Genomic DNA, 23,933 nt, shown 5'->3' with positions numbered 1-23,933 from the left:
CATTCCTCAGTGTCCAAAGAAGTGGCCTTCCTTCCTAGGAAGGCTAGCCCCATGCCCTCTCCTCCCGTCTTCTCTGGCGGACCGCATCCTCACCATTTCCTTTCTTTCTTGAATCTTCAACGTCTCCTTAATTATGGGTTTCTCCTCTTTGCCTTCAAACTCCGCCAGGTCCAGCCTCCTAACAGAGTCTAGTCTCCAATGTCTCTTTAAATCCATTCTGCACATTGCTGCCAAAATAGATCACGTGACTCCCGTCGGCAAACAATTCTACCGGCTCCCTATGGCATGAAGGATAAAATAGGACCCCTCCCCCACCCCTTTAGCTTTAAAAAAAAACGGAGATCTAGCCTAGGCGACCTATTTTTTTTCCCTGTGGTTGTCCCACGTGCCAGAGGCTTACAGAATCCCTCTCCTTCTATAGGGCAGGTCATGCAGCAGCTTCCACTTCCTACTCGCCCTCTCCAGGATCCTCCTCCTCCAACTTGATGATTTCCCCCCAATTTCTATTCCTCTGTCTGTAAGGATGGAAGGGTCTAGCCAAGTGGTGCAGTGGTTAGAGCACGGGACGCGAGTCAAGAAGACTCATCTTCCCGAGTTGGCCCTTGGCAAGACACTGAACTGTGTGCCTCAGTTTCCTCGTCTGTACAATGTGCCTCAGTTTCCTCGTCTGTACAATGAGCTGGATTGGGAAATGGCAAACCTTTGCAGAGTCTCTGCCAAAAAGCCCCACGGGGTCAGGAAGAGTTCTTCTGGTCTTCCCCATTAGCCCACAGCCTCAGCCAGAAGAGAGGCTGTGCAGGTCACACGCTATAGTAGGGACCTTAGTTAATGGATTGGTCCCTGCAGGTGCTGTGGCTGCACAGGGGGGTGGAGGAGCAGGGGAGGAGGGGAACGAAGGGCAGGCTTCTCACGTGGAAGACCTCGTGAGACGGTACTGAGGGTTTCCAGCTCTTTCTACCGTAAGTACTAGCTAAGGTGGGCCAAGGGTTCAGATTTCGAAGCATTACGGCGGAGGCGCAAAATACCTTCCTGATTGGTGGCCGCCTTTGGGAGGTCGGGAAGAATAAAGACGGAAAGAGCTTTCTGATTGGTCGGGCCGCAGCTAGCGGCGCGGAGTGACGGCTGTGCGTGCCCATAAGTGGACCGCTACGCAGCCTGCTAGTTAGGGTTTTTTTTCTCCCCTTTCGCTCTTTAGGTCGTTCTGCTCCTTCCGGACCGTCTTTTTCTTCTCTACCTGCATCTTTCCGGACGTGGAAGGGCCTTACGCTCGCCTGCCTGTGAGCTATGGTGCTGAAGGCTGTGTGCGTCTTGAAGGGCGACGGCCCTGTGCAAGGCACTATCTTCTTCGAGCAGAAGCAGGCAAGGACGTAGCGAGGGGCGGGATGGGTCTTGCTGTCCATGCTGGGGGCCCTGACTCAACTCCCCTCTGCCCTCCTGGGTCCACACTTGCGCCTCCGGCTTCCCTTCCCCCACAGCTCCATCCCTCTTCCCCTCCCCCTCCCGCGCCTCTGGCCCCTGCCGCGTGGGTCTCGGCCCCTTCAGTTTCCTTCCAGAGCTTTCGTTTTGGGGTGCTCGCTTCGCTTTAGTGCGCCCCATCGCGGCGGAAGGCGGGGCCGGGCGTGGAGTGCATGACCCGGGCCGGGTATGCCCGGAGGCTTAGCTTCCCGTGGGGGAGCCACGGGCGAGGTGCTGTTGCTGAGCCCAAATGCTGAGTCACGGGGGGGCGGGGCAGGCAGGATTGGGGTGCACGCCAGAGTTTGCCCTTGGGCTTCTCTGCCCGGAGGGCTGGGGAGCAGTCTGTGGCTCAGTCAGCATTTATTAAGCGCCGACTACGCTCCAGGCTGAGTGCTGGGCATGCCCAGGAGGACCCCGGGAAAATTGCTACTCTCTCGGAGCGCTTGCAAACAGTTCTGAACGAACCTGCGGGGTAAAATTGGGGAGACTGTCCGAGGAACTGCGCTAGAATGGAGGAGAACTTGGCTTCACGAAAGGCGGGAGAGAGTTCTAGGAATGGGGGGGGGGCACAGCCAAGGAAATGTCTGGGGTCGGGAAACGGGGAGCAGAGGAGGCGAGATTGAGGTTTCCCGGGAGTAAAGGGCAGCTAAAGCGTGGAAAGGACCGAGTTTTGTAGCACTTCAGAGGCTAAAGAGCCTTTCACAGTAGAACTCGGGGGTGAGAAGTAGGGGCGGACGCCCCCTCTGGCGGTGAAGCCGAGTTCTCACCGTTCTTCGGTTCCCTCCTAATCTCCGTGGGAGCACGTTGGGGAGCCCGTTTGTTCGCGGGGGAGGGGGGCGTCCACACCCTCTTCCTCCTCCTCCGCGCCGGTCCTGGACCCGCCTAGGAGCTGGGTGCAGCCCGTTCCCGCACGCGTCCTTGCCCCCGGGCTGCCCAGATAAGGGCTGTAAAGCCTTGGATGGAGAGCCGAGATAGCGGGGTTCGGGAGTTGGGGCGCGCGTTCTCCTGAGCTTGCCGCTCCAGGGAACCTTCCCGAAGGACTACCAGCAAGAATTTGGCCCGCCTGGGAGGCTCGCTCGGCCCTTCCCAGAGTGGGCAGAGGAGGAAGCCGGAAGAGGCCGAGCTGAGGTCCGCAGTGCGGGGCAGCCTGGCCGAGGGGCTTGGACCCAGGTGGGGGCTCTGGAGAGCAGAGTGGGCGTGTTTTACAGGCCACCCGGGAGAGGCCTCGTGGAATAGCACGATTCAGGCACCGGGCAGGGAAGCCACCAAACGGCGCTGGGCATGAAGAGCGTCCCAGGGAAGTCAGGCATGGCGCAGAAATAGGGCCGCCTTTAGGGAAGAGAGCGGTCCAAGATGCCAGAGGGCTTAAGCCTGGGCACGGGAAGGGGGGCCTTGGGGAAGAAATGGGTGGTGTTTCGGCCTTTGGCCAGCCTTCGGGGGTGTCTTCGCTTTCGTCTTTACGGCGGCCTCCTCTCTCTGCCCTCCTTTGTGTTCCTTCCTAATCTCACGAACATGGGCGACAGGCTGTGCCGAGCTTCCTGGAGATGAGCTGTAAGTTGGGTGTCTTCATGCCTCCTTCCAAGAAATCTTGCCGGCCAGGTCTGTCTCGGAGAGATCAAAGGAGAGCAATATTGAGGGCCTTGGTTTGTAGCGAAAGGGCTCTTCTCCATTGGGGCAAGCGTTGGCGATGGAGGGGGCCGCCATCAGTGAGGGAATGGCGGAGCAAGTTGGGGCTGGTTGGGATGGTCCATACTGTGGGGCTCCAAGAGATGAGGAGGGAACCAGGTGCAGAAAAACCTGGACAGACTTAGATGAGCCGATGCCAAAGGAAGTGAGCAGAACCCGGAGAACACTGTGCGCACCACCGCAGCAATACGGTAATGATTAACTGGGAAAGACTTGACTGCTCTGCCCACTAGAGTGATCCAGGGCATTCCAAAGGACTTGTCATGAAAGAGCTGTGCGCCTCCGGAGAGAACTGAGGATGAATACTTAAGCGCAGATTGGAGCACACTTTTCTCACTTTGTTTTTCTTGCTTTTTCCCCCCAACAAGATTAATATAGAAACATGGTTTGCATGATTTCATATGTATAATTGATATCCGATTGCATGCCTTCTCAGTGGGTAGAGGGAAGGACTGGAGGGGTGGAGAGAATTTGGAAATCAAAATGTACCAGAATGAATGTTAAAAACAAATAAATAATTTTTAAAAAGGAAACAAAAAATCTATAAAGTCCTATGTGTTCCCCTTTTATAGATGAGGAAACTAAGGGTTGTAGAGACTGACTCTCCCACCTATGTACCTGTAAATAGGAAAGCCCGTATTAAGATCGTAGCTTTTACAGTTGGAAGGTAGCTTAGAAATCACTTGGTCTAACTTCTTTTTACAGATTTAAGAACTTATTTATTTGAGATTATACATAGGTAGTCAGTAGCAGAGCCTTTCAAACCAGGCCTTTTGTGTCTAAAGCCAATGTTCTTGATACCAAACAACTTTCCCTAGAACTTATGGCTTCTGTTTTTCAATCGAGTGTTAGTTATGATTTACCAGTTCTGTTTCTCCACTTAGACTGTTTACATTTTACTTCCTGAAACAAAATCTTGTGAAGAACTGTGGGTAAACGTTTATATTTTTATAATGTATCTTTTGAATAGAGGCTTGAAAAGTCTTAAATTATCTTAAGGAACAAAAAAAACTTCTTGTCGCTTGAATTGAAGCAGTATATGAACTAAGAAGCCTAAAAGATAAGAAGGGAAGCCATGTTTTGAAGGACAATAAAAGCTCCAAAGAGCATTTTTTATTTGCTCCTTTTTTTTTTTTAACTTGATCTCATATTGACTGGCAGTTCAAAGGTGGAAATGATATAGTCCATGCTCTCAAGAGGCTAATCATAATTTAATGGGGGGGTCATCACACTTTTTTCAATTACCATATATTTTTTCCTTTTCACTTCCATCCCCCCTCCAAGTGAATACAAGAAAAAGAAAATTCTTTAACAAATACACAGCCAGGCAAAGCAAATTTAATTTATTAGACAACCAAAAATTCATGTCTTATTCAGCATCTTGAGCCCATTGTCTCTCTCAGGAGGCGGCTATAGCAGAATTCATCTAAAGTCATGGTTTGTCAATATATTGATCAGAGTCCTTGGTTTTTATTAAAATGTTGTATACGTTGGTCTCCTAGTTCTGCTCATTATCCCACATCAGTTCAAACAGGTTTTATGTTTCTCTGAAACTGCCCTTTTTACTATATCTTAGGGCATGATACTATTCCTTAAAATTCCTATGCCATAATTTCTTTAGCTATTTCCTAGTTCATGAGAACCTCCTTAATTTTTAGTGTTTGCTACTACAAAAAGAACTGGTATAATTCTGTGCATATGGGTCTTTTTTCTTCCTCCTTTGATTTCTTCAGATGAATGAACCTATTGCTGGACTTCTTCACAGCAGTCCCTTCAAAAGTTGTTATTTTCCACTTTTTGTCATCTTTTCTAGTCTGAATGTAAAATGTAACCTCAAACTTGGTTTAATTTTTATTTCCATGATGATTAGCGATTTGGAGCATTTTTGACATAATTGTAGATATTTTTGAAAACTGCTTTTTTTGGGTATTCTTTGATAATTTATCTATTTAGGAGTAGCTCCTGTGAAGAGTTCCCTTTTAACTGGAGGAGGAAATCCAAGAAAGCTCCATGGAGGAGTTTATGCGAGAGTTGATCCTTGAGGAAGAGTAGGCCAGAAGTGAGAGTGTGTGCAGTCTGCATGAATTCACAGAAGGGGTAGATTGCTAACAAGATTCTGAGGATAGTAATAAATTTTAATACAGCCTATGTGAAATGGAGTCATTCAAAAAGGCTAGAAATGTAGATTAGAACTAGGTTGTAGAGTATTAATGTTTGTATTTATTCCTTATCATGTAATAAGAACTGAGAGTTTTTGAAAAAGAGTAAAAAGAAAATGTGGTCAAAACTGTGCTTTTAGGTAGCAATATAGATTGGTATGAAGAATGAGGACAGAGAGGCTAGATAGTAAAAAGTTCAGGAAAGAGAGACCCTGATTTACAGTGGTGGCAGTATGAGCAGGGAGGTCTACAGGAGAGATTGGAGATTGGCAGAACTGTCAAATGGATCAAACTCTACCTTCCATCTTATAATCAATTTTGTGCATTGGCTCCAAGGCAGAAGAGCAGTAAGGGCTAGGCAATGGGGGTGAAGTGACTTGCCCAGGGTCACACAGTTAGGAAGTGTGGGAGGCCAGGTTTAACCTAGGACTTCCCCATCTCTGTCTAGGCCTGGCTCTCCATCCACTGAGCCACCCAGCTGCCCCTCTTTGGTTAATTTCAACAAGGGTTTACTGAGCTCTTGCTATAGGAGGAAGTGCTGTAGATGCAGAATTCTGTAGATGCTTCAAATCCAGAAATAAGAGAAATGCACATCAAAACAGTTCTAAGATCATGGGGTAAAATCTTAGAAATATTTTGATGTGCATTTCTCTTATTTCTGGATTTGAAGCATCTACAGAATTGTAGGAGTTGTGGCACATTGCATATTGTTGGTGAAACTGTGATTTTGTACACCATTTTGGAAAGCAGTTTGCAATTGGACAAATAAGTGACTAAAATATTCATACTCTTTGAATCACATTCCACTGTTTGACATATACTTCCCAGAGACACAACTACTAAAAAGTAATAAAAAATATACGCCAAGCTAGTTTTAGCAGCATTTTTTGTTTTGGCAAAAAAAAACCAAAACCAAACTGGGAACAGAATAGAGGTTCATTGAGTAGGGTGAAACAAATTGTGATACATGAATGTATTGAAATATTACTGTAAGAAAAAATGAATCGGATAAATGCTGAGAAACAAATGGAAAGACAGGTGAACTGAGGCAAAATAAAGTTAGATCCAAGAAAACAACATATACCAATTTGGAAGCATCCCCAGAATGTACATATTAAGGCTATCAAGGCTTTTCAGCTCTAAAGAGCTGCGTGGCTCTGGGCAAGTCACCCAGCCTCTGTGGTGAATCCTTAGAATTTCTCTTCCAAGTTACTTGCTTTAGTGGAGGGAGTTTGGTACTCACCGAATTCCTCGTCTTTTTTGCTCCAGTGATAGGTCACAATGGAATACCATAAATAGAGGATTTGATTTAGTGTTTGAAGGGGCCATAGAGGCCATTAAGTTCAATCCTCTCATTTTACGCATGAAGAAACGGAGGAACAGTCATTAAATGATTTGACCAGGCCACACAGATAAAAAGCATGTGAGGTAAGACTTGAAACCAGATCTTCCTGACTCTAGTGGCCTGGTCATTCAGCAAGGCCTCACCCTATGAGTCAAGAGAGGCCTCTGTCCACAAAGAGGTAATTGGAAAATTGAAAGTCAGCCACTGAGTGCCATAATCCTTTATGGAAAACTCTCCCAGCCTGTGAAGCTGTAATGTTCTTTCATAAAATTTCCTCCAAAGCCTTCACTTGTTAAGTAGTCACTTTCTGGGCTTAGAGTAGGAGGGAAGATAGGAAGCCTTGATTCGCTTTTAACTACTTTGATCTCCTCCTGCTGGAAAGAGAATTAGACTTGAAGTCAGAGGGTTTGACTCATTTGTGTGCCACTTCTTTGAACTTCAGCAGCCTCTGTGGGAGAAGCTATGTGGTATAGAGGAAGGAATGCTGGCTTTGCAATTGGCTTCTGGGTTCAAATACTAAGTAGTCTGCTGTGCACTATATGTGTGACCTTGGGCAAGTCCATTCCTCTTTTTTTTGTAGATAACTTCGAGGTTCTTTCCTGCTCTCCACCTACAGGCCTGTGATGATTGGTTTCCATTTTATTTTCTCTCTCTGTCCGCAGGGCCTAGCAGAGGCATAGTTACTGACTTGAATTGTGTAAAGGGTAAAATTATGGCTGAGATTGAATGTAATAATTATTTTTGTCGCCAAGGATTTAATGTATAAAATCCTAATGAAACAACCAAGTGAGCTGGAAATTTTATGTTGTTTTAATTGATAGTGGAGGAGATTAAGGAGAAGGAAGAAGGAAAGGAGTAGGTTTTGGGACCCCCCCCCCCTCCCCGTTGGTACCAAGCGGGGAGATTAGTTTTGGAGTATGAAGGAGGAAAGAATCAGCCTGACCTCCAAAGGGGCTCAGCGAAGATGCCCGAACCCGAAATCAGCTCTAGGGCAAAACTCACTGCCAAACCCATGCAAATAGCTGCCACCACACCAAGATGTCGGAATGCTTATCACACAGCCAGCCAGAGTCGTCTCTCCCAGGAAAGAGGAGAGAGGAAGTGACGTGCCTTATATAGAGTTTTTACATCACTTTCCTGCGTCTCACCTGTATCAATGAGGACTTAGCTTGAGTTAGGACAGCCCAGAGGTCTGTCCTTTTTTTGCAGGGCTGTTGAAGGCCATCTCCTCAGATAAGTAAATCTTGAGATTGATGCAGACCTTCCTGATCTTGTTAAACTAAGAAGGGTGGAGAAATGTAGAGTTTCCAAGACCTGATTCTGTTATTCCAAGTATCTCCATTGTTACTGATCAGGAAATAGCTAAATCAGATCTAAAGAATGGTCTGATTAGGGTGGAGTCGTTTTGAAATTCACAATTGAATTTTTTCAAGCATAGTAGTGAGAAGATGCTGCCCCGTGCAGCCTGCGGTCCTGAGCCAGCCCCTTAGCCTCGCCCATCTGCGAGGGTCCGTGCACTTTCCTCCCTCAGACACGGCTGCCCCAGTAAAGTCACGAGAAAGCACAAAGCTCCTGCCTGCAGTGATGGAGAAGAGCAAAGGCAGGCCATAAACACGATGGGCTCTTCTCTAGACCAGGAGGTCTGAAGCTATCCCCATCGAGAGCTTATGCTTAAAAAACCCAGCCCAGGCCTCGTCCTCCTACAAAGCAGCGCGCGCACAGAAGAGCCTCGGGAGACTAGGTCTTGGCAGATCGGCCTCGGCGAGGCCTGAAGGCTGGCCTCCGACCGTCTGGCTGCACGACCCCGAGGCACGTCTCTGAAGCCCTGGGCCGGGACAGTGTTGTTTGAGGACCGACCCGGCTGTCGAGCTGGTGAGATGAGAGAGCCTCCAGGATCGCCGTCAGAGCCGAGCCTCCACGGGTTTGGTGAAGAGGCAAAGGGCAGGCTTCTCTCGGCCCCGGGCACCGCGTTTGCAAGGCCGCCCATCTACGAAATGGCAGAAGGGGGCGGACGTCTTCCGTGGAGGTGCACGTGAAAGCTCATCAGGCGGGCCTCCTGCCAGTTGTGTTGTTTAAGTTCTAGGGCTCCAGGGGCGGCTCATTGGCCAGGGAGGTTTACCGAGCTGTGTGGCCCTGGGCAAGTCCCTTGTTCCCCTTGCCTAGGGCTGCTCTGCAGTAATGGTGTTTTTTTGTTGACGAGATGGGCAAAAAGATCGGTGGGTTCAGCGTGGCAGAAGGTGAGCCGGTGGCTTGGAAGGGGCTTCCCAATGGCCTGGGCAGCTTCGCCATGCAGGCACAGCCCGTGGTAGAGCCGCGGTGTGCCTCCGCCTCTGCGCTGTGCCCCTGCTGCACCGGCGCGTTTTAGGGTTCTCTACGGGGCCTGACTGCCGTCTACTCGATGCCACTTGTCATCGCTCCGTCGTTTTCACTCGTGTCCAACTCGTTGGGATCCCTTTTGGGGGTTTCTTGCCATTTCCTTTTCCAGCTCATTTTGCGGAGGAGAAACTGAGGCAAGCAGGATTACGTGACCAGCCCAGGGTCTCACCGCTAGCAGTAGGTGCCTGAGGCCACAGCAGAACTTGGGAGATGAGTTTTCCTGATTGCAGGCTGCAGCACTATCCACCGACCGCCTCGCTGCTTCTCCTGTTAAATGCTTACCACGTGCTGAATGCCAGGGAGACAAAGTGGGGCTCCCTTGGACTGGGGGGTGGCTGCAGGGTGGCTGCAGGAGGCCGTGAGATCATCCCCGGAATGTGAAGCCATCGAGGAGGCGGGATCGCCTCAGAACGGAGGAAGGCCCAGACGGTGGCACTGACTGTTTGGGTCGTTCGATCCCCAGCAGTTTGCCTGGCACTGACCGGTCAGAGCGGTGAGGAGGCGGGAGAGATGTGGAGGTGAAGGTGGAGATTTGGTCGTGGTCTGCATGGCGACTGAATGATGGGGACCCCGAGGCCGCGGAGTCTTGGAAAGTAGCCGGCTCTTCAGAAGCACGTTCCGGACGAGGTCTCGCCTGGATAGACACGTTAGGGGTGCTGGTGAGCCGCCGGAGGCTGTTGTGAGAGGACCTCCACCACCACGTACCCCTCCCAAACCTGGGTCTTCTAAAACTAAAGTTGTAGTAAAAAATGTAGTGAAAAAAACGTCCTGGGCTATTAGACCTGGAAGGCACCTCTGGTCCTCTGAAAGACCCCAGAAGGCCCTTCATTTTATTGAGAATGAAATTCAGACCTGTTTTTGAGGTGAATTCGGGTCTCCTGACGTCAGGCTCGGCGGTTTGCATTTTCCTTCACTCGTTCTGCAGGTTTTAATCTTCTAAAGCTAGCTCATGCCTCTTCCGCAAAAAGGCAGCGGCTGCAAAATGGGCCTCCTGGGGCCTAGCTGACCTCGAGAGAGTCCGTGCAGTCGATGTTCGGCGGAGGTGAGCAGATGAGTGTTTCGGATGACTTGTTCACTCGCGATCTCACTCATCGAATCTTTCTTTGAATAAGGTTGGAGAGCCCGTGGAACTCTCGGGAAGCATCAAAGGACTAGCGGAAGGCGATCACGGATTTCACGTCCATGAGTTCGGTGACAATACTCAAGGTGGGTTTTTCATTGTTCCTATGCCGATTGTGGGGCCTCTGAGGGTCCGGAAACGAATATGGGGAGAAACGTGTTCCTGTAAGCCTGTCAAGGGCATTCAAGCAGGGCCACCCGTTTTGTCTAGTGAGACACTCACATGGGGGAGGGCACATTTTAAAGAGAGACTAAGAGGAGTCTGATGAGGACCTCTTATGCGTAGAGTAAGGACAGCCGTGGGGCTTTCGTTGTCTACAAGGGCTTTTCATCGTTTAATTCCCAGCGGAATTCGGCAAAGCAGGGAAGAGGCCTCCGCTCTTCCGTGTCACTTTCCTCATTTCTCGCACAAGGTGCTCTTTATGTTCAGCAGATAGAAATGTCTAAAATACGGGACTCGGATTTGCTTTAAAATCAGTTGGTGGGTTTCTAGTTTGGAATTGATGGGCAATTGAGTAAGAGCTGAAAACGGCAAAGCTCTCCATCTGAACTTGGCCCTCCTTCCTGATAAAGACATCTCCTTCCGTTCATTGTGGAATTCCATCCTTGCAAAGGTGGCTCAATGGAATCGGATCAGTGTTAAATACAAGTACTTTATCCATTCAACTGCTACATTTATTGTACTTTGAAATGTTTCATAAGAAATGGTTATCGGTTTGCAAGACACTGAAGAAAATTGCCTTAAGCCATTCTGGCTTTTCATTTGCTTCTTTGCTGACCGTTTTAACTCTCCCAGAGGTCTCCATCCAAAGTTAATAGGCAAGAGCCGTAATCAGCAAAGTGTTTAAGTGCTGTCGGTTATAGGTGACTTGGCCTGCTCTCAATTAGGCACATGGGGACAGCAGCTTCTATACGCCTGAAAGATGGTGTTTTCTCTCCTGCCTCAGTGGCAGACAACTGTTCCTGCTGTCAAAGTCTCTGCTTGGGGAGAGATCATTCACTTTGGTCTCAACTAGCTTTTTCTTTCTTTTTTTTAAATTTAAGACACTTTGATGCATACTGTCAGGACCTCCTTATTATGTGAGAAAGTTGAAGCTCAGTAAAATAAAAGGACTTGCCTGAAGTTAGTGACAGAACAAATCTACTAATTCCCACTTTATATCCCAAACTACTACTCAAGTCATCAGTCTTGGGAAAAAATTACCAAGAAGTTGGAATTTGGAGAGATGGTCTAAGCCGCAGAATATTTTAACAGGGGAAAATTAAACCAAATGGAAATGCTAGACAAATTCAGTCTTGAGATAACAGGTCTTTACAATGTGGTTTCATTATTTGAAGTTAATATTAAAAATCAGACTCATATGAAAGCATTTGTAAAGTGTTCAAACTATTTTAAACTTTTAAAAAATGAGTTATATCTGCTTTTATTTGAATGGATAACAAGATTAGAAAATTTTACTTTTTTAAAGTGGCCTTTTGGATCATTTAACTACCAAATGTTATAGTAAATATCTTTGGGGGAATCTTAGTAGGAAAGCTGAAGAACTCAAAGGAATTTTTCTTCCTAATTGAAGTTTGATCTGTGAATTTGAACTTGAAAAGAAATTCTATATTTTGGCACCCAAGTTTTGATTTTTAGAGAATTCCACTTCAGTAACTCTGCTTATAAAAAATTAGTGTGGTTAGATTTTTAAAGAAGTTATGATTTCTTTTGAAGTCTTAATTCCTTTAAATTAATTTCCTAACAGGTTGTACCAGTGCAGGTGCTCACTTTAATCCTCATTCCAAAAAACATGGTGGACCAACTGATGAAGAGAGGTAAGTGATTAAAAACCGATGGTTTAGGCAGCAGCTGGGTGGCTCAGTGGATGGAGAGCCATGCCTAGAGACCTGGGCTGAAATCTGGCCTCAGACACTTCCCAGCTGGGTGACCCTGGGCAAGTCACTTGACCCCCATGGCCTAGCCCTTACTGCTCTTCTGCCTTGGAGCCAATACACAGTACTGACTCCAAGACAGAAGATGAGGGTTTAAAACAAAAACAAAACTGAAGGTTTACTGAGGCATCTTGATGATTTGTACAGTGAGTCGGACTGCTCTTTCTAAGTCCCGATTCTGGCATCTGCCTTTGCGAACCTTCTCCTAGGTTGTAAGACGATGCCTCTCCAGAGCCCTGCAGGATTGGAGTGCTGCGAGTGTCCTTGCTGCCTCCTGGCCTTTGACCTAGCCGGGCAGCACGAAGGCACCACTTTCTCCCCCATTTTCAGTGTAGTGCTGGGGGGTGGGGGGGGGGGCAACACACTGCTCACAAATGGGAACACAAATGGAGGGCTTTGTTTTTTATCATGTTTATTTAATACAGAACACAATGTCAAATGAAACAGAGAGGAAATGACATGAGTATATAGTATTGTCAGACATTAGAATAAACCACCATTTTTAAAGCATGAAGGGGGGGGGGGTGAGTGTGAACATCAAGGCCTAATTGATGAAAATACTTAATACCATTCAAATTGGATAAAATTTCTGATTTTCACTTTTTCCGGGGGATCTTGGGAAAAGTAGATGATTTTCAAGAAAATAATGACAAGATTCAGGTCTTTAAGGATTGATTTGATATATCAGACTCTTAGTTACTCACTTCTTATTCCTAGGAGTCACTGAACTATGACCAGGAGATTCTTCTCTTGATTATTGGGGAGAATCTACTCTCGTACTTCCCCACTTCCCCATCTCCTTTCCTCCCTCCCTCCCCAAAGAAGAATCTTCCACCCAGGGTAACGTCAAAGCTGAGCCGAGGAGTTGAGGGTTTTTCCCCAGCTTTTAACTCCTCTATTGGCCAATCGGTACCCTTGTTGGAACAGTGTTTGATCCTAACAGATGGGTCTGACTTGAACTCAAGATGCTTCCCTGTTTGTGATCTGTAGGCATGTGGGAGACCTCGGCAATGTGACGGCCAACAAAGACGGGGTGGCGACCGTGTCCATCAAAGACAGTCACATTGAGCTCTCGGGACCCATGTCTATCATTGGCCGCACCATGGTGGTAAGCATCAGTGTCGAGTTCTCACCGGCACGCGCGTGCCCTTTCTGGCTGCTTCCTGCACAAGTACAGCCACCCGACACTTGTAGGTTCTTAGTAAGGAGACGGGCCTACGTTTTAACTTGGCTTAGACTAAAGCAATTAAGGGAACAACAACACGGACCTTTGTTACTGCGCTGTTGAGGTTAGATGCTCATTTCTTCCCCACTCAGTATCAGGAAAATTGTTAAATTTTAGAAACGGAACGTTTAGTAATATTTGGGGCAGAAAAGGGGGCCTGACCGTACTTGAATCTGAATTGGGAAAAATACCGCGTCATCTTAAAATGTTAGGGAGGGGTCGGGTCCGTCTTAGTGCCATAGTTGGTTTAATACCCAAATAACTCAAGTATCAGATTTTACTATTTGATCTGCCAATATTTGATTTCTTTTCTCTTCCCTTCACCGACCTTTTCTTTTACGGATTATTTGCATAAATTGCCCAGTTGCTGTAAAGAGGGGGAGGCTCTAAGGAATTAACTGGTTTTTAATCAATCTGTTTCACTTCTAGGAGATCTAAGAATGTTAAAAAAATCTATATTAATAAAATATAAGAAGTAGTAATGAATAATAAAAATATTCTTTCAGATAGTTTAGGGGATATTTCTGGGCCTTGTTCAGCTATGCTGTCTTACTTACCATTTTGTTAGAATTTGAGCCCAATCTTGACTTGTTCCCTCAATTTGTATTTGGTATATAGTGCAAAGTTATTAGAAAATTATTGTAATTTCTTTGGCATTATGGAAGTCTAAGATCAATGTGCTCTGGATTTTTTAGCTTGTTAATTTCTATAATAGCAAACTGTTTAGGACAGAATTTATTTAGGGTACATCACCAGAGCCTATAACAAATCCTATTAAATGTTACAGGTTTTCCTAAAAAGATTATCTTGTGTTAAGTGTTTAGTGATCACTAAAGGTCCCCTTGACATGCCCCTTAACCTATGTACACGAGTCTTACCTTTTAGGGATTAAGGAGGAGAAAAAAGGCCATGTTATTAGCCATTGAAGACATAGCTTAATTTTCTAAAATGCTTCTTTAAATTTTTAACTTTTTAAAAACTCTTTTATTTTTAAGGTCCACGAGAAAGCTGATGACTTGGGCAAAGGGGGAAATGCAGAGAGTGAAAAGACAGGAAATGCTGGACCTCGCCTAGCTTGTGGCGTCATTGGGATTGCTAAGTAAACCTGTCTAGGATGTAGCTCAGGTACCTGGGAACACAAAGATGTTGTTGATTACATGTAGAAACATACTTGGCAAGACCATTAAACACTAATCTTAAGTCAAAGCTTGTGTGAAACTTAATTGCTTTGTTCAGGTGTCTTCGATGCAGATTTGTATAAAAGTTCATACAACCTTATAATTAAAATGCAGCAGTGACTGAAGTATTGTTCCTGGGGATTCACCTTAGTTGTCTGGCATGATTTATCTAGCTCTAAAGTTAAGGCTGGTCTCAAACATTAGCTATACAAATGTCTCTTCGAGATGGGCGTTGCTGGAACAGTTCAGAATAGAATTGAGCTCCCTTAGGCCATGGGAAAGTTACTTGATATCACTTGTGTGGTAAATTTAATGAGTCAAGACAGGGATATGTTGTAGTATTTCTATAGATAGAACTCATTTCCTTTTTAAAAAAACCCTGAGAAACCGGTTTCTAGCAGCTGGCTCATAATGGACCGTGTTTAGGTCCAGTAAAAGGACAGTTTTCTTGGACAAAGAGTAATATATATCCTCCTGCCATGGCTTTAAGACAAGATAATGTTGTGTCCTAGCATGAAACAAACAGCTTTTAAATAACAGGTGGCAAAATTTCTACTTTTGTGTAAAAATCTCCATTTATTTACAAATGGGTTAGCCAAAATCTAAATCTTAAAACCATATTGGCTAAAAGTAAGAACTTACCTGCCACGTTAGCATTTTTTTCCTTTCGTCCACTCTTAAGAGTGTGCCCAGTGAGGCCAGTACCTTTTCGTATGTAATAAACACTGAGATTGGCACATTCTGTTTCCAAGCTCTTTCTGCAAGGTAAGATGCTGCACCACCCCTGCTATAGTTGTTTAGCTAAATCAAAACACTGAAGTGGAGTGTTACTTTGGGGTTTTAGCCTTCGTGCATGCTCAGTAATTTTTTCCCTCTCCCCCCACAAGTGGTCTTTATCCCTTAACTCTTAATCCTGTTTACATGACGTAACTTTTAAAATGAAATGTATTCAAGTCAAGGTTTTTGAATGAAATGCAAACAATGCTCCGTAAAATTTAGAAAAACACAAATGGCCACAAATCATAGAGGTGAATGGCTGGGCAGAGAGATACTAGCCCTATGTCATGCTAGATCCTTGCTTTTCCTAAAAATTATGTCAGTGTTCAGTAACAACTTACAGAACGGTGGCATTGAAGGAGAAAAGTCTAAATCAAGCTGGACACTTTTTAACACACTAACATATTTTAAAGGAATGGAAAATAGAAGTTAAAAAGCTCCACAAACGCATTCTTCTAAACATCAGACAAGTATTCCCTGTACCAACCAGAGACTCGAGTCCTAGAGAACTTGCTTAGGAAAATGACTAAGAAGTAAATTCTGAACAGTTAAAACTTGAACAATGGTTGTTCTTCAGGCTATCATTTCAGTTTTTCTTACAAATGTCCTGTCCATAGAAACTTAATGCCTCCAACATGAATGAAACAAACATTAAAGACAAATTTTTGAACACATGGATTTTTAAGTTCACAGATATGTAAACAGGATTTTCTCCTTTATTCTGCAAATGCAGGAACATAAAAATGCCCTTCACCCTCCCCCCACCCCCCTCCAATGCCCTGCTGCAAAAAAGCAGCATTTAAAAAATTACTCAAGTTACAAAGCAGCTGCCTCTTCATTTTAGGGGAAAGGTAGGGAGAAGAGAAATTAATGGTATTACATCAAAGCCCAAGACAATTGGTTTTTTTTTTTGAAATGCACAAGATTAATACAATTTTTATAAGCACATTGTTTGGATCCATTTTTGTGCAACATCAAATACTTTTTTCCTGGAGCACTGGATGAACAATTTTATACCATAGTTTCCTAATCTTAGATTTGCCTTTGGCTACAGCTACTTTTTTCCATCTTGTGTACAGATAATTTAACTACATTAATTTGTGTTACAGAAAAGCAGCAAGGCTACCTCTGCCCAGTAAAGGAAGTGAACAAAATAAGTGGGGAAACCAAAGCTTTGGGTTATTATGCAAAAAGCATTAAAGGGGACAAAAAGTTTTAAGCTGGAGTTTTTCATTCTTGATTTCTTTTCCAAACCTCACCCTCTCAACCACCTGAAAAAAAATCAATGAGTTTATGGGTTAGAAAAAAAAATACCCGAACTCCCAAATGGGTATATATCATCAGGTGCTAATTTGAATATAACATATATCATTTTTTTCTTACGGGTCCAATTGTGTCAGTAAAGAAATTTGCTTTCTACAAATTATTAGGGCAACACCACAGAACCAATGAGAAAAAGAAAACCTTGATTGAATCACAAACACTAACAATTAGCTCTTCCAATAACATTTTAAAACCACTAACTTTTTCTTTACCTTATATGGTCAAGTAGATTAAAATGCATCTAAAAATGAACTATTACAAATAAAAACCTGCTCCTGTGAATTCAACTACACAAAGATGTATTTTTCCCCAACAAATATAAACAATTTAAACTGTCTAATTTAGACTTCAGTACAGCATTAACAGCTCAAACTTTTAAGATGCTGAACATTTCTTTTCCCGCTTCAGTGCAGTGTAGGAAGAATAGCACACATTAAAGTTTGTTACGAAAATAGAGTTTATTAAAAACATCCCTATTGTTTGAGGAGCTTTCACTGTTACCTTTTCTTAAATTAAAAAAAAAAATAGAAAGCACTTCTAATTACGATTTGTAAACTTTTTAAAGTCAAAACTTTTAAAAAGTTACAGCAAAAGGGTAATATTTTATTCATATTTTTGTCATTTTGTGGCTATTTTAAATAGAAGGGAAGCAATCAAATTGCTTATAATTCCCCACCAACTACTGAGGGGCTGTGATATAGCAGAAGCAAATATAATACAGCATCTGTCTGTACACCTCAAGCTCTATGCTCCAACGTCACTGTCACATTTCGACAGATTCCAGTCTCTAGCGGGAAGCCTCTACTCCCGAGGCAGAATCCTTTTCAGGTTCATCAACAGATGAAGTAGCCTCTGACGGTAACTCTTCAGTAGGGTTTAGAGCTGTTGACTCCCCTTTATCGAGTTCTGAAATAGTGTCTGCATTTCCCACTTGGCTACTACTAGAGGGTTCAATGGTCTTATCACCACCTGCCCTATCTGTCACCTCAGGTTTCTCCTTCCCTCGATTCTCTTCCTTATCTCTACGAGAATCTCTCTCTCTAGAATCCCTGTCTCGATGTCCACTGGATCGTCTCCTCTCTTCCAAGTCTCTGTGCCTGTCTCGTTCAGGGGTTCTTCTTCCCCACTCTCTCCTTTCACGATTACTATTATCTCTGTCATCAATACGGTTACCGTATCGTTCCCGATCATTTTCTACCCGATTTCCAAAAGACCTCCTCCCAAATCTTTCTTGGTCTCTACCTGAATTGAACTGCTGCTGCCTAGTTTCATTTCTAAAGGGTTGCTGTGGTGGTGGTTGCTGTGGTGGTTGCTGTGGCCTTCCGTCTCGCTCTTCAGCTCCGCCGGGGCCTGGGCCGGGGCCCCCAAGTCCTGGCATCCCACCTGGCCTAACAAAAGGGCCATGAGGTGGGAAAGGGCCTTTCATTCCATGAGGCGGCGGCATTCCGAAGCCTCCTGGGCCTGGAGGGGGTCCTCTGTGCATCATGTGAGGTGGCATAGGGCGCGGTGGCATCAAAGGGAATCGTTGTAAGTGAGGTGGAGGCATTCCAGGGGGGCGCTGCAGGGGTATTAAGCCAGGCCGAGCACCCAGAAGACCAGTAGATGGCGCTTGTAACCCGATAACGGGACCAGGTGCAACTCCTTGAGTCCCTAAAATTAAATAAGAAAACATTTATAAACAGAAGAGAATGTACTATTTCGTTACAACCCTCCTTCCTGTACGAGCCAGTAGAAAATGCTACTCATTTTAAATGGCATCAAATATTGGTGACTTGGCAGCAGGGCAAAAGGTCTGAGGCCAATAATAATGTACGTTTCATAATACGACAACAAAAAAGGGAAGTTTGTGCGCTGTCCCCTTAGGGAGAAGGCAGGTTCTGATGGACTAGTCACTCTGAAAGGCAGTTTCCTATCCACCATCAACTAATAGAATAACGTACTATATACTTATTAGTCACCATATACTTATTAGATTTCAATTCAGCTTCAACCCGAAAACCCAATGGTTTGTGTTGGAAAATTAGTCAACATCTTTTTGGTTAAGTTCTCTCTTCTCCCTCCCCCCAATAAAGTGCCTCAGAAGTGTGGCTGTTCTCTCACACGTCACTGAAATACTAGCTTCAAGGTACAAAGAAAGGCACAAAAGGTAAAAAGTATATTTATTTTCCCCAAAATGGATGGCCAAGTTCTAAATGTTGCCAAGCCAAAGTGATTTCAGTTATTCTCTTCTAGTTCCTCTTCCAGGTGTTAAGATGCCGCAAAGCTAAATACATTTTTTTTCCCATTTCCCCACCAGCATAGGGGTCCATGTTTGGTGTAGTGGTTACCCCTGATTCAATACAGAGCACATCAAGCATGCAGATACTTAGCCATTTGACAGAGATGAACTCAGGTACATCACTAAAATATTAAATATACGTAATTGCCCTAATAAAATGGATTTTAAAAGGTTATGCCTAGAAGGTTCAATCTGGTCCTTCCAAACTAGAAAGCGAAGGATAATCGGAGAGCCTCAGGTCAGCCACCAAAAGAATTCTCGTGGCCAAGGCAATTCATAAAATACACAATTTCCTCCTACATAATAACTGGCAATGTGATACGGACTCTGTTCCTTGCCAAATTAAAAACAATTAACCAATGGCCAAGTTTATTTCACCTTTTTGTAAAAACTGGCATGACAGATCATTTCCCTTTTATCTTTGTAAATGTCAACAATATTATGAGATTCCCTTTCAGGGTTCTGCCTTTACTGTTCTAGATCATCTTCATTCATTTGTAAAAGTGCAGAGCACACAATTGTTCTGCAGCCTCTTCAGCATCAAATGAAAATGTGTTCTGAGACGTAGAGCTAAATAAACCTAGAGCTTGGTTCCTTCTGTCAATCTTGTTGATTCAGCAGGTTTATGAAAAAAGGGAAATCGCTTCATTTTAAAAACAAATCAGAACCTACCTGGTTCTATACCACAATTTTATGTATGTGAGTATTGGAGGTTATGTTACACTTACACAATTATGTCAATGAATGCACGATGCCTCATTAACTGCAATTATCTCCTTTGTAGGTTTTATTTCTGTCGTTTCTATTTACAATCCACTCATAGGAGAATCTACCCATGTGCTACAAGTTTACCTTTATGTATTTTTGCACTGATCATTTTTGCGATGTGACAGGCTCACCTTGATACCACCACAATTTCATTTCTCCCAAAAAGACAATTGGAGGGAACATTAACTGACCCAAACCACCGCTTTCTCATTTTTATAACATTTTTACAAAAATCATTTGTAAATATATGAAGCATAGGCTCACGCATACACGAACATTTAAAGATGACTAAATTCCACTAGACCTCTGTTCAGCCACCCTCTGATTACTGTCAGCGAGGAAAACAGAAACACATGCTTTTTTAAAAGTATTTGTGATGGGGGCAGCTTAGTGGATGGAGAGCCAGGCCCAGAGACAGGAAATCCTGGGTTCAAAACTGGCCTCAGACACTTCCCAGCTATGTGACCTTGGGTAAGTCACTTACCCCCATTGCCCAGCCCTTACCACTCTCCTGCCTTGGAACCAATACACTATTTAATTCTAAGACAGAAGACTGGGGTTAAAAAAAAAAAAGGTATTTGCCAAGAAAAAAGAAATCTCTGCCTTTCAGGAACTTGGATTACACCTGATATGGTATGTGCATATCTTTTATTTAACTAATAACTAATAAACTAATAAATGATACATGCTAAATGGACCCAGTTTTTTGGAGGGGGCGGCACTAACAGGTGTGGTAAAGAAAGATGCTTCAAAGGAGGAGACCCTTGAAGGAAGCTAGAAATTCCTGGAGGTGGAAATAAATAGGGGAAGCCTTTCAGGCATAAGGGACGGTGTGTGAAAAGGCATAAAGATAGGAAATGGAAAACAGACTTGGACTGGAGCACAGAGTGCCCGAGAAGACCTCCAGCCCCCTCGTGTGTGTCGGTGTGGAGGGGAGTTTGGTCCTTCTTCAGGTGCTATTGCCATTGTGGTATACAGAAGGACAAGGAACGCTGGCCTTTAAATGTTTAATGAAAAGGCTTCTGTTCATGTGAAAAACTAAAAGCACACTTTGATTTTGAATAGGCAATTATGAACATAGATGTGTGTATATATTTATTTTATGCCAATTATTCCATTTAAACACTCCAAATGACGTTTTCCTGTCATAGAAAGGAGCATAAGCCTTTTCCTTTTTCATAACAAAGGTTTTGTTTCTCTTCCACTACCATTTAAAGTCAAAACACTGATAGTTTAGCGATACTGAAGTCATCCCACTTCAGAATGAAACTGGGAGGAAAGGCAATGTACACCGATTGTCCAAAAAGGAAAGGGGGTGGGTAAATATGTTCCTGGAAGGCAGCACTGCCCTTCAAATAGATTACACACATATAGTGATTTCTTACATTTTACAAATAAGGACATTGAGGCTCATGAAGATGACGTGCTTTATTGACAGCCAAGCCTTTCAGTGCCTGGACTCAAATGCAATTCTTCTTGCAAATTCTATCTTCTTCTTCTTCTTTCCTATTATTACTATGCTGATTCTTTGTAAACAATCATTAAATTAAAAAAATTGGGAAGGGGGAGAGAAGCCTGGCTGGGCAGGTTAACAATCTAGATCAAGAACTGTTCTGAGACCCGGAGGACGGAAAGGTTACAATGGCACATGCTGGAAGTGCCAGATATAGTAGGACTTGAACGTGGGTCTTCCTGACTCAGACCAGGCTTTCCTATCCAACATACCAGGCTGCCTTCAAATGGTTTAACTTGGGGGGTTTGGTTAAAATGGAAAGCAGCTGTGCGCCAATCCTGTACTGATTCTACAAATGAACCTCCCCAGGAGAGTGGCAAGGGCTAGCCTCAGGCTTAAGTGGCTTGCCCAGGGTCAACCGGGTATCCGCTGTGCCACCCAGCTGCCCCTCACATGAGTCTTGAAACAGCTTTTCTCTAAGCCAAATTGGTTGCTCAAAGGGACTTTCTCTTTCCTAATCTATGAAAATCCGCTTCTGTCTCCAATATTCATATCCTGGCAAGGTTGCACTGCCAGGAATTGTGCCTGTGAACAATACATGTGAACCTCAACCTCCTTTACTCTTCTGTGTTCTCATGTCCTGCTTTCAGCTCTGAGGGTAGAAGTACACAGGGAGCCATGTGAGGGGCAGCTGGGTAGCACAGTGGAGAGTGCCGGGCCTAGAGACAGGAGGACCCAAGTTCCAAGTTGGGTGACCCTGGGCAAACCATTTAATCCTGATGCCTAACCACTGTCCTGCCTTAGAAGTGATACGAGGACAGAAGCCAAGTATTCTGAACACCAATTATGTGCATGCGAGTAGACAAAGGAGAGTTTAAAAAGATAGTTTAGATCCATGTTGGTAAAGACGTGGGACATGTGCCTGAGTGCCAGAGGGGGCTACTCCCCTCCCCCTCTCCCCTGCACCTGAGAAATGTGGGAGTGGGGGAGGGCAGCAGCGCCCTCACAGTGGTTTGGGCATGGCATCTCTAAAAGGTTCCCCAACACTGATTTAAATAATGAAATGACTTTAGTAAACAATGAATCCAAAAAATGTGATTCTCTTCTCAACATCAGAAACCACCGTACCTTTAGGAGCAGGGTCAGAGCAAACACAATGCTAACCATTTTCTGAAATGTCAGCATGCAAACTCACAGACAAAAAATAAGGGCTAAACGGACGCCTTAACTCAGAATCTCCTCTGAAAACATGCATGACGGACGCTACGAGTTGTCGAGGCAGGCGTGCAGAGGAGGCACTGGTGTCTTCTGCATGGAATGTGTCTGGAGGCTGCCATCGTGGGCGGTCAGACAAGAGCAGCACTGTGGCCAACGTCCGTGACTTAAGAGTCAACGTTTAGAAAGCGGTCTTGCTGCTTCTACCAGCGTAATCATTTCTCAGAGTATCCTGTTTCTTTAGCATCTTACAACGACTCGTGACATCAGGCACGATGGACACGTGGAGCCCGAGCCCTGCAGAGGGAGACCGTGACAGTCCCAAACGGAGCGGACTCTGGCCAACCCAAACGTGGCCCTCAAAACCGCAGCTCCAAATGATCATTATTTCTTTCTTAATGACTCCAATCACATGTGGCCCAAGTTCCGAGCACAAAGAGGACTAAATTCAAGTGAGACTTCAGTCATTAAAAAGGTAGGACTTCCTGAAAACCGGGATGACAGACACTAAGGCATCCCCTCTACCTCTGGCCCAATCAGAAGCACGGAATGCCCTGGCTAGCTGGCATTCACTTGTTTCAAGGGTGGGGATGAATTTGGGATCTTCTTGGGCATGAGCTACTCTCCACATCATGGTTCAAATTGTAGGCAAAATGAAGAACCCTAACTTGCAACCTTCAATCCAAGAAGCGAGACGACTACTTAGAAGGACGGAGACGCGCAGCCTTTAACAAAAGGCCGAGAAGCACTTGACGCTCTCTTGACGGCGACTCTCAGAAATAACCACTAGCTGTGTGGCCCTCACCAGGTGCTTTGTCCAGCCCCAGCTAGAAGAGCAAACTGAGCTTGTTAAACTTAGGGATAGGAGATGGACCTTTGATTGCCCTGATACAGGCAATGAGGACTAACATGAACCGGTACAGGCGCCACACCATTAATTCCAAGTAAAATAAAGTTACGAGCCATTCCATTCAAAGCTATCTGAGGTTGTAATTCCCGTAACAGCAAATCTGTAAAACAAAATTCATTGCAAAAAAATTTGGCCAAGGAAAAATGAGAACTCTAGCTACTTAGACAAGGAAAAGGACTACAATTCACGAGATCTTCACGAAGCGTGGGTCAGGACATGAGGGGCGAGGTGGAAAGGAGGGCGCAGGAGTGTGAATGGGACTGTGTGTTCTCCCTACGAAGCTAGTTACAACCTTTCTGGGCCTCAAATTTTCCTCATCATTAAAGTGAAAAATTGGATTAAGTCAACTATGAATCCAATGAATGAATTAAATCAAGGGAACTAAATTAACCATCCCAACTGTGTAGGGAGGGAGAAGCAGTCTGAATTTGAAGCCAGTTATCCTGGCTACCCAATTCCTCTTTCTGCTCTCCGTTACTTACTCCATTTGTAAAATAACAAGATGAATATGGCTACCAGTTCTACAATGTGTTCTAACATTATTGGGTGTGTAAGATGCATAAAATTTGTAATTATGCAAATGAAATATTTCTCTTTACATCAGCTGTATGTCTAAAGCAATAGAAATGCAAAAAATAGTTATTGGATTAATTACATGTCATAAAAATTCTGTCTTTTAAAGATTTATCATCTTCATTAACACATTTACATAGTATCAAACAAATCAACCT

General features: G+C 44.5%; 2 protein-coding genes across 11 annotated transcripts in view; one reads left to right on the top strand and one right to left on the bottom strand.

The window, feature by feature from the left end:
• The first annotated feature begins 995 nt into the window (after window positions 1-995).
• On the top strand, window positions 996-14,506 carry SOD1 (superoxide dismutase 1). Of its 2 annotated transcripts, XM_001365107.4 has the most exons (5): window positions 996-1,359; window positions 10,134-10,227; window positions 11,889-11,958; window positions 13,066-13,183; window positions 14,296-14,506. In XM_001365107.4, exons 1-5 carry the CDS (start codon window positions 1,285-1,287, stop codon window positions 14,401-14,403), a joined length of 465 nt encoding a protein of 154 aa, XP_001365144.1. In that variant the 5' UTR covers window positions 996-1,284; the 3' UTR covers window positions 14,404-14,506. The 2 variants fall into 2 exon arrangements, with proteins under 2 accessions (XP_001365144.1, XP_056682017.1); XM_056826039.1 differs by having other exon boundaries at window positions 1,111-1,359; window positions 13,066-14,389.
• A 2,511-nt stretch (window positions 14,507-17,017) lies between these two features.
• Window positions 17,018-23,933, bottom strand: part of SCAF4 (SR-related CTD associated factor 4) — a 112,056-nt gene continuing 105,140 nt past the window's right edge. For all 9 annotated transcript variants that reach the window (XM_007493217.3, XM_007493220.3, XM_007493219.3 and 6 more), the window contains one exon: window positions 17,018-18,228. In XM_007493217.3, the coding sequence (XP_007493279.1) occupies window positions 17,366-18,228 (863 nt within the window). In that variant the 3' untranslated portion in view covers window positions 17,018-17,365. The remainder of the gene's footprint in view (window positions 18,229-23,933) is intronic.

This window comes from Monodelphis domestica, chromosome 4 (assembly GCF_027887165.1).
Source record: "Monodelphis domestica isolate mMonDom1 chromosome 4, mMonDom1.pri, whole genome shotgun sequence".
NCBI lineage: Eukaryota > Metazoa > Chordata > Mammalia > Didelphimorphia > Didelphidae > Monodelphis > Monodelphis domestica.
This window is presented reverse-complemented; position numbering and strand designations above follow the sequence as displayed.